The sequence below is a fragment of the Neofelis nebulosa genome, chromosome X (assembly GCF_028018385.1).
Source record: "Neofelis nebulosa isolate mNeoNeb1 chromosome X, mNeoNeb1.pri, whole genome shotgun sequence".
Classification (NCBI taxonomy): domain Eukaryota; kingdom Metazoa; phylum Chordata; class Mammalia; order Carnivora; family Felidae; genus Neofelis; species Neofelis nebulosa.
In genome coordinates this window covers 9,579,500-9,596,612 of record NC_080800.1, presented here as the reverse complement: position 1 = coordinate 9,596,612, position 17,113 = coordinate 9,579,500, and the positions used below count along the sequence as shown (strand labels likewise).

Below are 17,113 nucleotides of genomic sequence, written 5' to 3'. Positions count from 1 at the left end.
TGATGTTTTCATGGAAGCGGTAAGGTGATTATCCCCTAAAGTAAGTGGCCCCATAGAGCAGAACTTGTCAAGCTGGGGGTGTTCCTCTCTTCTCTCTGTAGCTATAGCATGCCCATCTCTTATGGCCTCCTTGCTCCCATATTTATTTACCATGCCCTAATGACAAACCTGGAAAACCAGCAAGGAGACTAGATAGCCAAGGTAGTTAGTCAAGTAAATACTATTCTATGTGTATTTACACGTCAACAGACTTGGGGATAAAAGTCCAAGAATTCATACAAGTGCATTTTTCTTGTTGTGGACTTGTGACTATTCCATGCAATCAACATCCATTTGAAAAATTACTTTTTGACCATAGCAACATAAGCTCTTCATGTCTGAAGGTGACTGAATTAGAGTCAACAAGATAATGGCTTATTCCCCTGGCTGGAGTTATTTCTGGCACACGGGGTATGTAAACCAGGCAGGACTGTGGTTTTTACTCAGATCTCTTTTTGCGGCTCAAAAAAACGTACAATGTACACCACTCAGAAACCCGAGGAATTAATTCTTAGCAACCTGTAGACCTGTGGGTGCTGATCGCAAGCACTTCATATCCTGTGGTGGAAATGACAAGTAATTATCATCTAGAATAATCAGATTCTTTTGCTGTTAATTAATTTTGAGATCAGAAAGGCTCTAATCAGCCTCTGCACCTCTTTCCAAATTTGCTGTTGCTAAGGTGGCCAGAGTAGACGGATGGTGTGCTCCTGATGCTTTTACTTGCTCTTAGAAGTCACTAGAACATTGTTTGAAAAAAAAATCACATAAATAAGAGACATTTCTGAAACTGAAGCGTAAGGTCTTGAATTTGCAGTCCCTCTACGTCTATGGTACTATTGGCATAGTAGACACTGAGTAAATGTTTGGTGGGGTCTAACTAGCCACAGTCATCACGGGGTAACTTAGCTTGGAGTTCCCCCAAAGCAGAACCTGAGACAAAGAATCATGGGCAGGGAACAGTTATGGGAGGCGCTTCAAGGAAGCACGCATAGGCGAGCAGGAGAAAGGGAGACGGGGCAGAAGAGGAAGCCAATGAAGCATTCTGTAAGTCCGTCACCACCGTAAGCAACTGGGGCTTAACCCTGTTGGGAAACTCCAGGAATGAGGCAGACCCCAGGCATCAGAGTTATCATGTCCGAGGAGGAGACAGAGAGCTAGGGCATGTGTTCACCAGCTCCTGTCAGTCAGTGATGCAGTGGCTGCTCTTTTGGGAATGAGGACTCCTCAGCACCTCTGGCCTGCTGCACGGGCATCTGCCTGTGGCCAGAAAAAAACCCCACAGACAATCACCGGTCTCTCAGCTGGAAATTGGGCTGGCGTGCTCCATGTGACACATGCCAAGAAGATGTGGTCTGGGTGCCGATGCCATCTGATACACTGGGCCTCCCTCGGGTGCGTGGGACGGAGTGGAAGCAGGGCAGGAAGTGAGAAGCAGGCAAACAGGTCTGTCTCCTCTTTGGCCTAGAAACAACCCGAGTGCATGGGAATCGTTGTAGCTCCAAGGCAACAGCACCGAGACCGACTTCTCTCAAGTCCCACTGAGCTGGGACTGTGTGAGGGGAGGTAATCGAGACTCTTCCAATAATCTCTGTCTCAGGCCGCATCAGAACTAGGGAGTTCTGGAAGTTCTAGACTTGGGAACCGTGGAAGGCAGGGTCAAAGGAAAGCAGGAAGGATCTGGCCAAGAAAGCTCTCTAATAAATGGAAACAGCGCAAGGAAAGGAGATGGTAGGTCAGAAGAAAACAAATAAAATCCCCAAGAAATCTGGAAATTCCTTTCCTAAAATGCCATCGTCATAGAATGGGGAAATACTACTAAATACAGATGAAGATTTATCCAGGAAGGTGCTGTGTGCACAAGCAGAAGAGAAAATGATCGAAGTCAGTATGAAGCATTTGGTAATAGGGTGTTGGTTAAGTAAATCTTGGTTCAGTATAATGTTTTACAGCCATGTATATGGTGCTTGGAAAGAATTCTGGATGATATGGAAACATGCTTCTGATCCGCTAAGTGAAAGAAGCAGAATAAAGCTGTATGTAAAAGATCTCCACTACTGACAGGGTGCAGATCCAACGACCGGAAGGAAATAGGCCAGTGGCTGACACTGGCTGCCTCCGGGGAAAAGATGTGTTCATACTTATTTTCTTGCGTCTGTGTCTCCTTCTGTACTTCCATCGCGTCAAAATGGGGGGAAGGAGAGAACCGTCTACAATACTTCACAAACGAGGCAGCAGCCTGTTAGGAATGACTTCTCCAAAAACTTCAGGAATTGTGAGACTCTTCTCCCAGGCCCGCTGGAGCTGGGCCTCAGGAAAGACTGATTACCATGGCTGGGCTCGCTTTGGGTACCCTGGGACCAAGTGCAGGGAGGCGAGAAGGTGTAAACATCCACTCTCTGTCTTGACTGGACCTTGTTATGCAGGGGAAATGCAACATAACAAAGGTTGGCCAGCAAGTGACAAAACAAATTAAAATGCTAATTTTCACTCTCCGCAATAAAGTAGACTTTATACACTTTCTTTTGGTCTGGTGGCTCATCTGTTTCAATAGGTCAGTCCTGGCTGCTGAGAGAATGTTCAGCAAATACATGGATCCCATATGTTTCTGTATTTTAAAAAGCAACGCGCTGGTAGGGAAATCCAAACACAAAAATGTAAGTAACAACGTGTAGGCTCTTCTCCCACCTTCTTTTCTCTCTGAGTCCAATCGATCTATTGAAATGACTTGGGGGTTTCTACTCCTTCATTTCTGTTCCCACATTTCAGAGGAGAAAGCCACTTTGGGCCTGATCAGTAAGGGAAGACTCTAGGTGGGGCAGTGGTTCCCAAGTGGCGGCAATCCACCCCCCCACCCCCAAGGGACACTTGGCAATGTCTGGAGACATTTTTGGTTGTCACAACTCAGGGAGAGGGTGCTACAGGCATCTAGTGGGTAGAGGCCAGAGATACCGCTAAGTATCATACAGTGCCCAGAATGGCGCCACAGAACGCAGAGATCTCCAGCCCCAGTGTCGGCAGTGGTGACGGTAAAGAACGCTAAGGTAGCATTGAGAGTTTGCGCAGAGGCTTGGAAGGTGAGAAGGGTCTGGCTAGGCCAAGGACGTGTTGGGCTGGAGGATGCGGTGGGCATTTCAGGAAGAAGGGCTGGTCAAGGCAAGTCAAAGATGAGGATTCCCTCACAGCAGCCGGGCAGGGGGAGAGTGCTGCCGAAAGCAGGGGTGCAGCTATTGGCCAGCAAAGCAGGCAACACTTGCTCCTAAATGTTGCGGTTAAATGTTCACCTTCCATATGGCACAGTATCAACAGCCACCTGAACTCGTGGAAAGTTCCAGATCATCTATTACAGCAAGTTCCATGACCCACTGATAACAGTGAGTGTTCATATGAATAACCTGTGAGTATTCATGCACGCTCAACTGGCAAAAACAGCAAACAAAGCCACAGGGCACAACCCCACACTTAAGTGGCAAAACCCTTGCTCTTTCTCCAGGTTTATGGCACGGCATGAAACATTACGTCACATTGCCACAATAACCTGGTTTGCCATAAAACGGTTCTGATCTTGCTGTGTAATAGGTTACAAAGTGGGAAGAGAGAATTCAGGAAAGACCATATAAACTTGAAGATCCACCAGGAAGTTACGGTTGGTCAGCCACTCGGTTATGGTAGACATTCCCATTGGCTTCACCTAACGTATTTGTCCACTGTGAAGAAATGAGAGAGCGTGGACAGATTTGAAGAGGGTGTGAGTGACAGCTTGGTTAACTTGGTAAACAATGTAAAAAGAGACTAGCGGTTTGGAAGGAATCAAAGAGAAGGGACTAAAAGTAACGGTCACTGGTAAACTAAGCTTTTATTACAAGTACTTATGTCCTGGATGGCACAGTTTGTTTACTTGGCTAATTGTTTACTCGGCTAATTCTATTCGTCATCTTATCAGAATCTTGAATACATATTTTTTTCGCGCCGACAATGCTTAGGCCGTGGTGTTTAGGAGGAAAATGCTGGAACACGGGAGATGAAGAGGTTGGTCAGGAGATGGAGTGTGGCAAAGAGCAGAGCCCCCAACTGCATGGGGAAGAAAACACAAGCGTAAACAGGTGGGAATCTTTGCCAATCCGTGCAAAGGCCACACAAGGTAGTGACGGTCAACGTTTGGGGGAAAATCTGCAGGAATTTGCTAGAGTATTTTTTAGATCAACTGCCAATGTATGGGATTCACAAGCAACAGCAAATCTATAGAAATAGAAAGTAAGTTAGTCGTTGCCTGGGACTAAGGGTGGGAAGGAAGCAGTCACTGTAAATGGGAACGAGAGATCTCATTGGCTGAAGGAACTGTTCTCAAACTGCCTTGTGGTGATGGCTGCATACCTCAGTAAATTTGCTAAAGATCATTGAATTGTACACTTAAAATGGGTGGATTTTAGGATACACAAATCATACCACGATAACGTTGTTATAAAAAAAAAAAATCATGGCAACTGAAGGCAGTAAGATTTTAATTGTTCCCCACCTTCCTGACCAAGGCTGCTGAAATCACATTCTGACAGCCGTATTTCCTCTGACAACCACCCTTAAAGGGGAGTCTCCCTGAAATATGTACCAAATTATTTAGAAGAGGATATGAAAAAGGATGATGCTAGAATGTCCTACAATTAAATATTCCCATTACATTTGTGATTCTTAAGCTGGTCACACACAAGAAAGTGTGTTCCTTTCCTTTCTCTCCAATGAGTGGGTTTGCTATCACGGTGTATAAAATACAAGCACTGAAGATTTCTGAACTCGAACTGTAAACGCATGCGGTTTTTCTCTGCTGTTACTCAACGTCATGGTTTCACTGGGACTGGGACGAGGAGATGGAATCCTGGGGTCATACAGTGGCACTTTTACTCACAGGACACTTACAGGGTAAGGCTGAATGACAGTGAGGAGGATTGATTCTTTGCAGCTTCTGAAAGAGAAAAGAAACAAACATATTTATGAAATGCACAGAGGCCGGACTCTTAACAGTGACAGTGTTCTTTTGAAATGAAACGTGTGAGATATTGGCAAACGTTTCTTGGGCTCCCAGGCAGCGTAAATCAAAAAGCTCAAAAGTGGGCTTTCAGACCGTGGAGAAAACCAAAGTCAAGTGCTCAGCCAGTGTAACAAACAGCCTGATGGAAAGCTTCCCGTGTGGTTTATGCTGAGCAGCAGGACCTTCAAATAACACTCGCCGAGGGAAGGGCTGTTTTAGAAGCCTCATCTCAATCAGTCTCTGCACTTTCCCCGGCTCTCAAAATTGAGTCTCGCCATTTCATTTTAATTTTCTAGAAAAGGAATCCATTTTTAAAAATTCGTAACAGCGGTATCTTCTCAGGGCCAGCGTCATGAAAGAAAACGGTCAGTGTAGGTTGCTTGTGTGCAAACAGCACCCCAGCAAACATCACATCCCCATACTGTGTGGCTCACAAAGTCCATGGTAACAATGCCCAGGACATTGGGCCGACACGTATTCAGATGGGCACTTATTGGGAGATCTTGTTCATGAGGGGGAATACGTTGAACAATAACTCAATCCCAGGAAAGAACTCAACCCCTCAGGGAATAGTTTTCCTTCCTTCCTTCCCTTTTTAATCTGAGTAGGAGAAAGGTCAGTTGCCACTTTGTTGAGGAGACGCTGACTTTTCCTACGTTAGGTTTTCATTAATTACCTGCTTTTGTGATTTACTGTCCGAATGGGTAAAGTAAAGGGGATCTGTTGCAAGGCTGTTCCCCAGAAGAAGCCACCGCAAATCGTATTTCTGGCAATAACTGCATGGTGGCTAAATGTGCCCGCATCAGGCTGGGTTGGACCAGGTTCTACTAACTGGACCACGGCGGCGGGGTGGGAGGGGTGGTGGGGCGGGCGGTGTAGGGAGTGAGGTAGGGAATACGGTGGGGGAGGAGAGAAATCAATGGAGCAGAGAAAGGAGGAACACAACTCAAGAAACTCAAGGTATCAGAGATTAGGATGATGGTCATGGTGGCAGGGTGGGGACGGCACATGGTTGACTGTGGCCCACATGCTCCCATGAGTTCCCAGTTGCCAAGGGTTGGCAGAAAGCTCCAGCAGCTCAAGTAGACAGCCAGTATTTTCATTAGAGGCCTAGAGCAACAGTATAACGATGCCAGAATTGAGTGGCTAAGATGAACGATCATGCGTTTTGCTGCTGGGTGTGCGGACACACGTGGTGGTTCAGGGGAGCGGTCTGGCACCATCAGGCAAACTTCAGCATCGCATGCACCATGACTCAGCCATTCCATTCTGGCTTATATCACAGAGAAAGTCTGCCGTTAGCCTTTAGGGACTGCGTGGAGGTGCGTATCACAGAATGATCCAGCAAGAGGAGGCAGAGGCTTAGATGTGCCTGGTAACTACTAGGATGGGGCTTCAAACGTAGTGTAAGAAACCAGATGAGATAGATAACGTAATACCATTCGCAAAAGCTCAAAACACGTGTGCACAAAACAGCAGCACACATCTGGAAGAATGCAATAAGAAAGGACGGGGTGCGCACTCAACATGTTGGAATAGTTTTTCTCGCGGGGGGGACAGGAGTGGGTGTGAATCTAAACAAGTAAAATCAGAGGAGAGGGGCATGGCGTGGGTCTACGATGACGATCCTTTATACCATGAAGTGATGAGTTTGATTAATTTGACTCTCTGCACGTATGGCTTAATTAAAAAACTCACAATCTGAAAGCGGATGAAGAGATTTGGGGTAGACACAGGTCAGCAAACTTACAAACTGCTTAAGGAGAGGCGGCTCCCAGAAACCTCTGACGTAATCCCTAATTTGCTCACCAGGACAAGGGACAGCCAGCCTCCCCACTCTTTGGGGCTGTTCCACTGCAAACAACTACCACTCACTCGGTGGATGTAACACAATGGCACAGCCCACACTGATTCCACACAGGCCTCTGCATACGAGGAGCACACAGGCAGAAAGCAACACAAACAGGAACAAAGGGACCTCTGGCGTTTGTGCATGTGCCACGGCAGTGGGCCTTTTCTGCCCCATTCTGCTCCCAGGGCCCTCAGTAGCAGGCACTGGGTCCCGGGGTTTCATGCTCTGGGCACAGCTGATCGGACGCGGGGGTTGGAGTGAGCCAATCAGATTTCCTTCTCTGCAGAATCAGAATCAGAAGCAGCACAGAGGGTTGGGAGCTGAGTCCCAGGCACGGCTGAATAAGACTCACCATTCTGTTAGAAATCAAATAAGATGGAAAAAAAAATCTCAATATAACTATCATCAGTTGTGCGAATAGGCTTTTATCTCTGTTTTCTCTCATCTACAAGTACTTAATTATCACCTGCCAGATGTGAAGAATGAACTCCATAGTGCTGCGGGTCCCTTAGGATTCCTAACTCAATCCCAGGAGGGGGGGAAAACCGGAAGCCATATGTGTTCATATGTTACAGGATGCTAAGACGACTGAGGCAGATTCAGCCGAGGCCTCATGCCAGCAGACGCCAATCACCCTTGCATGTTAGAGCGAGGTGCTACAGGACTTTCAAAGGAGGCACTGAAAACCAGAGTTTGGGACCCTTAACCCCTTATGCACCTTGGAGCCTGACTCATCACTCAATTAAGAACAACAACAACAAAGGCGACTGGGGGAGGCTGGCGGAAGCAACACACGCCCAAAGAACAGACGCTACATTTGGGAAATTCCTCCCTTTCCACAGAGGCAGGCCCAAAGTGTGCAATTCCTGGCACCAATAGGTGGGAGATGCAGTAGAAATGGTACCCTGGAGTCATTTAACAAAGGCGTCTTGCCCAACTGAGCCTCTCTACAGGTGAGAGAGCCTTAGTAGAAACATACAGAAGCTGAGGACAAAGAGTCAACTTTCATTAAACTCCATGGATAGAGGAAACCAATGCCAGGTTACACGGGTGCCAATCAAGGGAGAACTTCCTGGCTTTTTAACTCACTGTCCTGGTTCCATGTTAATGTGGAAGGAGCCAAAGCTAGAGAAGAAGGTTGGGGGATGCCCCTTAACCCACCGTAGACTTCCCAGGCGGGGAGTAAGGGGTAAGGAAGGCATCTCGTGGAGTTGGGAGTTTGGACTATGACATGACAATTACACGTTGAAATCACAGATTACAAGTTGTCATGATTCCAAGTGTACGAGTGACTGGAGAGTTTTTCCAAACCTGCTAAATCCACATACGGGGCCTGCCTGGGAGTTTATTGAAGGCCAAGGAAGTGCTGGCCCTGAAGAGCTGTCATGGATGGGCAGCAGGGAAGAAGAACACAAGTGTGATAGGATTCTACCCTCTGAGGGCTGCTTGCTACACTCCTCTCTAACTTCTCGTTCCTTAAACTAACTTGAACAGATCATATTCTTGGAGTCCAAACAATCCTTGACTAAGACAGTGAGTGCTCAGGGCTCTCAGAAGAAACAATAAGGCAAACACAAGAGTGAGGATAGATGGGCACACAAGGCTGTGGGAAAAATGCTAATTTCCTCCAGAGCAATGCCCAGTGGCACTGTATTTATTTGTTCCCTTCTGGAAAGGGAAGCAGATAGGCCCAGCTCCAGTGCAGTCTGCTAGGAGCGGGTAAGTGCCTGGAGAAGGACACCTGGTATGTGGCTCAGACGCTAAGAAAATCAGCACAGACACTGTATTAGCTCCCCATTGCTGCTGTAATAAATTACCACCAACTTAGTGGCTTAAAACAACACAAATTTATCACATTACAAAGAAAGGAAGTCAAAAGTCTGAAATAGGGTCTCTCTAGGCTAAAAATCAGGGTGTCAGCAGGGCTGCACTCATTCTGGAACCTTTTCCAGCTTCTAGAGCCTTCCTGTATTCCTCGGTTCATGGCCCCTTCAAAACCAGCAGCGTCGCATCTTCACATTTCTCCCTGGATCTTTCCCGCCTTCCTCTTTCCATTATAAAGACCCTTCTGATTACATTGGGTCCACCCAGACAGTCCAGGATAATCACCCCATTCTTAACTGAATCACATATAGAGTCACAGGCTCTGGGGATTAGGATGTGGACATCTTTGCGGGTGGGAACATTATTCTGTGCTACCACAGACGCTAGCTTTGTTACTGATCTAGTGCTACATAACAGATTACCACAAACTTAGCGGCTTAAAACGACACACATTTATTATCTCACAGTTTTTAGGAGGCAGAAATACGAGCATGGCTTCACTTGGTTATCTTTTACAATTTCTCTCATGAGACTGCCATCAAAGTGTTGTCCAGGACTGAGGTCTCATCTGAAATCTCGACTGGGAAGGATCCACTTTCAAGCACACATCTGTGGTTTTTGGCAGGATTAAATTCCTTTTTGAGCTGTTGTACCAGGGACCTCCGTTCCTTGCTTGAGGTTGGACAGAGGTCACTCTTAGTGTCTTGCCACATGGGTGTCCCCAACATGGCAACTTGCTTCATCATAACCAGCAAACTCTCCTTTGGAAGACTGGAAGTTACAATCTTCTGTAACATAATCACAGAAATGACATCCCATCACCTTTGCCACATTCTGTTGGTGAGAAGCACATCAAAAGCCCCACCCAGATGAAAAGAGAGGGGAATACACAAAGGTATGAATAGCCAGAAGCGAGGATTGTTGGGGGCCACGTTAGATTCTGTTTGCCACACTAACAGAAGGATTCATAGCTAAGTGAACTGTAAGTACCTTGAAAGTGGTCTCCACCCATGAAGTCACCTCACATGAGACTTTTTTTTTCTTTTGGTCAGCGACATCAGGGAAAAGCATTTTTCAGTATGTTAATTTGAAAATGGGAGGGGCACCTCGGTGGCTCAGTCAGTTGAGTGGCTGGACCTTGCCTCAGGCCACGATCTCAGCAGTTCCTGAGTTTGAGCCCCACATCTGGCTTGCTGCTGTCAGCCTGCCAGCAGAAAGCCCACTTAGGATCCTGTGTCCCCCTCTCTCTGCCCCTCCCCCACTAGAGCTTTTCCCAAAAGAAATAAATATAAAAAAAATAAATAAAAATGGGAAACATGTTTCAAAATATGTACGTTATATTGAGGGCATTTCAAGTTTTTGTGCCTATAGTAATTCTCTGCAAAGTGCTTGAAACATAACCTAGATTGATTTTAATTTTACCAATTAACGAGTAAATGAAGTTATCTGAATTGAAATAAAACATTCCAGTATGTTATTTTCTTTTTTTATAATTTTTTTAATGTTTATTTATTTTTGAGAGACAGAGAGAGAGTGCGCAAGCATGAGCAGGGAGGGGCAGAGAGAGAGGGAGACACAGAATCCAAAGCAGGCTCCAGGCTCTGAGCTGTCCGCACAGAGCCCAATGCGGGACTTGAACTCATGAATGAGATTGTGACCAGAGCCAAAGTCGGTGACTCAACTGACTGAGCCACCCAGGCATCCCACATTCCAGTATGTTATTAATCATCCAGACTGGAGATGTGCTTTTCTTCTGTTTCTCTTATCTTTAATTATTTCATTATGACCTGCCAGACAAGAAGAATTAACTTCATGATGTTTTGGATCTCTGAGAATTCCTAACCCTTAGATCCTGGACAGGGGAGAGGGACGGGGGTGGTGAGTGGGAAATAGATCTAAGCCATTTAAAAAATCACTTCAACAGAGAGATTAGAACTGAGAATGGAACAGGCACCGGGGTGGCTCAGTCAGTTGAGTGTCTGACTTCGGCTCAGGCCATGGTCTCATGGCTCATGAGTTCATGAGCTCACGGCTTGTAAGTTTGAGCCCCACGTTGGGCTCTGTGTCTAGAGTCGGCTTCAGATTCTGTGTCTCCTCTCTCTCTGCCCCTCCTCTGCTGGCACTCTGCCTCTCTCAGAATAAATAAACATTTAAAAAAAGAAAAAAGAAAAAAGAAATGAGAATGGGAGGTACTCCATTCAAGTAAGCAGATAACTTCTTTTTATGAAGACCTAAAACAGCCAGGGACATTAAAAAATAGAGTTCGGGGCATGCTTAGAGAAGTGTTATTTCATAATGAATCAGAAGTGAATTTTCCACTTTTGAAGAACACTTTCAAGACTGTAGTACCAAGAGTTTTGAGATTGTTGAGTTTGTTCAAAACACCACCTTAATCCCTGCATCACAGTGTTGACCTGCAGAAGAAAATATAACTGCTGCTATCAAATTTGCCTTCAATTCTGCCACAAAAATCTCTTTGTACCCCTTTGTGACGGAGTTGCTTGAAACACGCTCGGGACATCCAGCATCAGTGTTTGCACATCGTGCTTTGGCAACACATCCCATTGTTAGCAGTCAGGTACTCTCGATTTCTCCCTCTCTCCAGGCCTGGCAACCATCAGCCTACTTTCTTTTTTCTTAGCGCTGCCTCTCTCACTTCCTATTTACATGAACTTAATATCGCAATATATAATCATATCGGCACGCGCTATTGTATATTTCCTTCTACACCAACTAAATAGGTCCCTTGAACAACTCAGAGATCGGTACATATGTACATATGTGAAGAGCATTGAGATTTCCTCAGAGATTGGGAAAACCAAACCAAAACAAACCAAAATAACTATTATATAGGAAAATATTGTATGTCAAAATTCAAGAGTCTTGCTTTAAAAAAAGAAAAAAAAAGCCCAAATAAGTTAACTATAAGGTTTTAAAGTTCAAAGTGAAGTAAAGACTCAATCCACAGAGGCTGAAAGGTTAGGCTTCTGAAAGGCAAAATAAAGAGGAAATTTAGGGCTATATATGAAAGGATTTTTTAAACTGTAAAATGACATTCTAACATAATTCAAAAGATTGATGGGCGGTATTTTTATTTGGCAAGAGAGGTGGTAAGGCACAGAGAAGGGGCATTTGAACTCTCCCTACTAAGGTAAGCACATGCACACATCATATTCTTTCTCCTTTTCGCACTTCAGAGTTCTTCAAAGAGATCAGCAAAATATTCTTTTCTGCAAGCTAGTGTGTGCACCTCAGCCCTCACACTCTGCTGCTGGACAGCAACTGATGATGGAAATAAGAAATAATGAAACGAACAGCATTTCTGCAGTGACTCTGTGCTCAGAAGAGCCCTTCTGCAATCCTAGGGTATCGGTATCGCCGTGGCTTCCTTTCTATTTTTTTCTTCTTATCTGAACCAGGAGATGTGGAAAGAACATTAAGATTGTTATGATCTGATAAGCAGCCATAACATAGTCTGCCTGGTCACTTGCTGACAAAGCTGGAGGAAATAACGCTGCCCTTCACTTTTAGAGAAGTTGTCACAGGACTACTTGGAATGGAGGTTTAATGCTTCATCTCGTTGACCTTTCTGACGCCCTGAACAGAGACTCTGATTACGCATTGTATCCATTCCTAACATGTGCTGAAGCCATTAGCTGGAGAGAACGGAAGCAGCTAGCAAATGACCAAGCACTCAAACCAGATCAACACAGTAAGGCTAAGGGTGATCCGTCGTGGACTCTGGGAAACATTAACACTCTATAGGTTGTTGCTGAACGGAGCCTTTACTTTGATAAATGCAAAGAAGAATGAGACTATTTGCTATTTCTCAGTTTTGTTCAGGGGATGCTGACAAAGAAAATGTGCATAATGAAGCCACTCTAGTCATCAGGGCCAAAAAGACAGAAGAGATAGACCAGAGAATCCACTCGTCCCCTAGCACTGGCTGGGCTTCTACGGATTCTACAATATCTCTCCCGGTACCATTTTACCCTTGAGAGAGGGGTTCTACAGCTGAGTGAAAAACACCACCAGTTTGGTAGCCAAGGGGACAAATGAGGAGAATTTGAGACAAGACCCTTCTTGTGCAATACGGTAAAGACTTCACCCTGAAACACTGGGTGATTGAACTGTTCATCGTCTCCAATCTGTGCGACAGAGGCCCCAGACATGGCCCTCAATGAACCACGCCTTTTGGCGTCTGCACCTTGTGTAGTCTTCTTCCCTTGAATCGGGTTACTTCTGTGACTTACTTTTGAGAAATAGAATAGTGTGGAAGTGACACTGCAGGCCTTCTAGGCCTTGTTTAGAAGAAGCTTAGAAGCCTTACAGAGACCCATTCCCTGGGTATCTTAGAAGGCTCACTCAGAGAAGCCAGCTACCAGGGAAGAAGGCCAATGACCCCGGAACGACCATGATGTGAGGAAGCTGGCCATGTGGAGACAGGGGACCTGCCTGGCCAGCTGCAACTCTGTCAGCTGCCTGAGTCCAGGCAACAATGTGTGAATGAAGAAGCCACCTTGGATGTCCGAGTCAAACGAGCCCACATATGGCAACAGCTCTCGTTGGTTCTTGACAGAAGCCACACGAGTGATATCAGTGAGAACTATCTGAAGCCATTTCATTTGTTGGGCAGCAATACCATCTGTCCACAAAGATTTCGAAAACCATGTGTTTTCCTTTAAATGATTATTTATTTATTTCGAGAAGGTGGGGAGGGGCAGAGAGAGGAGAGCAAGAGCCCCAAGCAGGTTCCGCGTTGTCAGCGCGGTGCCCGATGCAGGGCTCAAACCCACGAACCGGGAGAAAGTGACCTGTGCTAAAATCAAGAGTTGGATGCTTAATGGACTGAGCCACCCAGGTGCCCCCCCAAAATATGTTTTTTAAATAATAGTCAAAGGGCTCAGATGATTTTGAAATTGAACATGTCTCCCTTATCAAAGTGTCCAATCTAATGGCTCTCCAGAATGCTGTAGTGCAGAGTCACATTTAAAAATAAAGTGTCTTGATCTCACAGTTTGTGGGTTTGAGCCCCACATCGGGCTTTGCACTGACAGCACAGAGCCTCTTTGGATCCTCTGTCCCCCCTCTCTCTACCCCTCCCCTGCTCACATGCACTCTCTCTCTCAAAAACAAATGACCATTAAACAAAATTAAAAACTAAAATGTCAGGGGGTGTGCCTGGATGGCTCAGTCAGTTAAGTGTCAGACTTGTTTTCAGCTCAGGTCACGATTTCATGGTTCGTGAGTTGGAGCCACGCTCCTGGCTCTGTGCTGACAGCGTGGAGCCTGCTTGGGATTCTCTCTCCCTCTCTCTCTGCCTCTTCCCTGCTTGTGTTCTCTCTCTCTCTCTCCCTCTCTCTCTCTCTCTCTCTCTCAAAATAGATAAACATCAAAAAATTTTTTAAAAAATAAAATGTCTGTCATACAAACTGAGCTCAATTGCAGATTTTGGAGACTAGGGTGGAGGAAAAAGAACTAACAAATTTAGGAGAGAAGAAAAGACCCTACCAGAGTCTTGGACTAAAAGTGCTTCACTATAAAGAAGAATTTTGAGGGCACAACTGGCGGTGTATCCTCGGGTATGTATTTGAACTTGGCAGAGCAAGGATTAAAGCACATTGTAATTTGAGGCATAGAATTAAATGAGTCCATACAACCAATGACTTAAATATAAACCTAGGGAGAAACCAGAATTCTTTGCAAAATCGAATTCACATTTTAATGAATGTATTTAAGGCTTCCGCTGGGCTTTTCTTTGTGAAGAATATTGGGTCATTAGGTTAAACTTCACATAAACGATGCAGTGATTATCAAAATTAACATTTTAATGAGTGTCCCATTTCAAGCACTTTATTTTGTTATATTTTTTAAACTGCTGCAGTAAAATTTGAGGTTAGGCACTCTCAATTTGGAAACTGTTTTCGGGCTGACCTAAATTTTCCATCTATTTAATTCATTTTCTGCTGAATGAATGTTGTCTTTGGCCTTTGAACTACTTACCTTTAACTAATGGATGAAACTGGTACTTACATTTAAGCTTTATAAAGGGCAGAGGGAGCTCTTGAGAAAAAATTTCAATTATTTTGTATACACATATGATACTGAAGAGCTCTCACCTCATACGTTCCTTTGATAAGTATTTACTGATACATCAGTGATTCTCAATGGGGAACGATTTTGCCCCGCAGAGGGCGTCTGGCAATGACTGGAGACATTTATGGTTATCACAATTGGGAGCTACTGGCATCTCGTAGGTAGAGGGCTGGGACGATGCCAAATATCACAGTGCACGGCACAGCCCGCTGTGACGAAGAATTTTCAGCAGGAAATGTCAGTAGTGTCAAGATCGAGAGACCCCGGGCTATGTCAAACCTACCCCTCAGGAATAATTATCCTGACTTCTAACACCATGGAAGAGTTGGGCCCCATTGGGAACAGTGCATCAATATACTCCCATAACATAAGCTATTTACTTTTCTTTCTTCTTTCACTCGACACTGGGTTGGAGATTCATCCGAATGGCCACGTGCGGATGTGTGAATGTGGCACCATTTTTAAATCCCTTTTACCAACTGATGAACGTTTGGGTGGTTTTCCATTTGTGAGAGGGAAGGGAGATGGTTCATTTTCAGAACTACTAAATAAAAGTGCTGTCCGGTTAACAGGTTTACAACCTACTGGCCATAGGTACACACCATCCCGCTCAGAATGGAGTCCCAAACCTTTAGATGCTTCTCTTCCTGGCTCTTCTTCTTCCTCTTCCCCTTTTGCGGGCTTTGCAATGAGCACGCACCATAGAATAAAGGGAGCGATTGGAGCTGTAGAAACAGTATTGCTCTTTAATAATAATAAGTAAATAGCTTATGTTATGGGAGTATATTGATGCACTGTTCCCAATGGGGTCCAACTCTTCCATGTCTTTTGGTAATTCCTAGGAGTGGGGCTGATATGTTCAGGCGAAGAAGATTGTGTTATTTGGCCATGCCATTCTTTTGCCATCCTGTGACACAGATATCTCTTCTGATGAACTCTACTAGCCTTCTGTTACCTTCTTCTACTCTTCTTTGTGTCTGACTGAGCACCAAGAATGTCTTAAAGTTACTTAGAAGGAGTTAAAACTGTGTCATCTTAGAGGGGCGCAACAAGGAAGGAGCGTGCAACATTCAACTCACCCCAACTAAATCGTGCAAATTGTATCAAAAATGATCGGGAATCTCAGTTTTCAAACCACACCCCATGCAACCCTTCCGAGGCAGGGACTGACTCTCCGTGGCTTTACGCACTGGGATTGGGGGGCAGGTTTCTGTGGAAGAAAGGGCGCCACTGTTAAAAGCAAATAACAAAGCCAGTGGACAAAGATTGCTACCGGCTCATCAAATTCCAAAAGGCCTCAATCTGCAATCCTAAATCTCCTTCTGAATTTCCATGAAGGTGCCCAGCTCCAACTCTTCTGGCTTCAACTTCAACTTCTTTTTTTTTGTCTCTCAATGAAAAATAAAGTTGATAAAAAATAGCAAAAAAAAAAAAAGTAAACTTACATTGGATGAGGTCGCTTTTCTGCTCTTTATATTTTAAGAATGGCAATAATACTGCCTGCCGCTTCACATTGCAAATGCAGAGCATTTCAGTAATAGTCGCATCGCTCTAATAGATAAAAGTATGATCCCCATCTTCCTGATAAGAAAATGAGGCTCAGACAGGTTACAGTGGCTTTACTTTCCTGACCCTAGACTTTGGGCTTGGCCAGGACGTGCTTTGGCCAGTCCAAGAGGTACAGAAGCGACAGTGTGCCAGATCAGAGCCTGCTCTTTTAGAGGCCGTATGTGTTCCCGCTTGCCCGCCTATGCCCTGTGTCAGCACCGACCTACTGGACCCTAGCCGGGCCCCTGGTCCCAGGAGGATATGAGAGGTCCAGGTGGACCTGATCGTAATCTGCAGTTTCCAGGCAGGCCTTCTGGCCAAGATTAGCAGAACCACCCCAACCAGTTTTCAGATACATGAGAGAGAAATGCTTATTTCCAGGCACAAAAGGACAACTATCATAAGATTCCACTTAGGAAATCTCCGGAATAGGCAGATTCATAGAGCCAGAAAGTAGATTAAAGGTTATGCGGGGGTAGGAAGAAGGGGAAAACATCAGACTCAATATCTGGTCTGCTGAATAAAATCTCACTACGTGAAAAGTAAACCATTGGGTCAAGGAAGGAACTGACGGATGGGGAGGTGAAAAGAGCCCATTCGGAAGTGGCTCGTCCCATCTCAGGGTCACTCCCGTGGAGGCACTGCCATCGTGGAGCATATGAAGGGACAAGAAAAAAAATCCAGGCAGCTCGAATCACTTTCGAACCATTAAAAAATGCTAAGCCAATACA

The 17,113-nt window shown here is 45.2% G+C and overlaps 1 protein-coding gene across 9 annotated transcripts in view; it reads right to left on the bottom strand.

Moving 5' to 3' along the window:
• The window catches only part of FRMPD4 (FERM and PDZ domain containing 4), an 850,869-nt gene that overhangs the window by 39,305 nt on the left and 794,451 nt on the right, over positions 1–17,113 (bottom strand). For all 9 annotated transcript variants that reach the window (XM_058713629.1, XM_058713628.1, XM_058713630.1 and 6 more), the window contains one exon: positions 4,951–4,996. In XM_058713629.1, the coding sequence (XP_058569612.1) occupies positions 4,951–4,996 (46 nt within the window). The remainder of the gene's footprint in view (positions 1–4,950; positions 4,997–17,113) is intronic.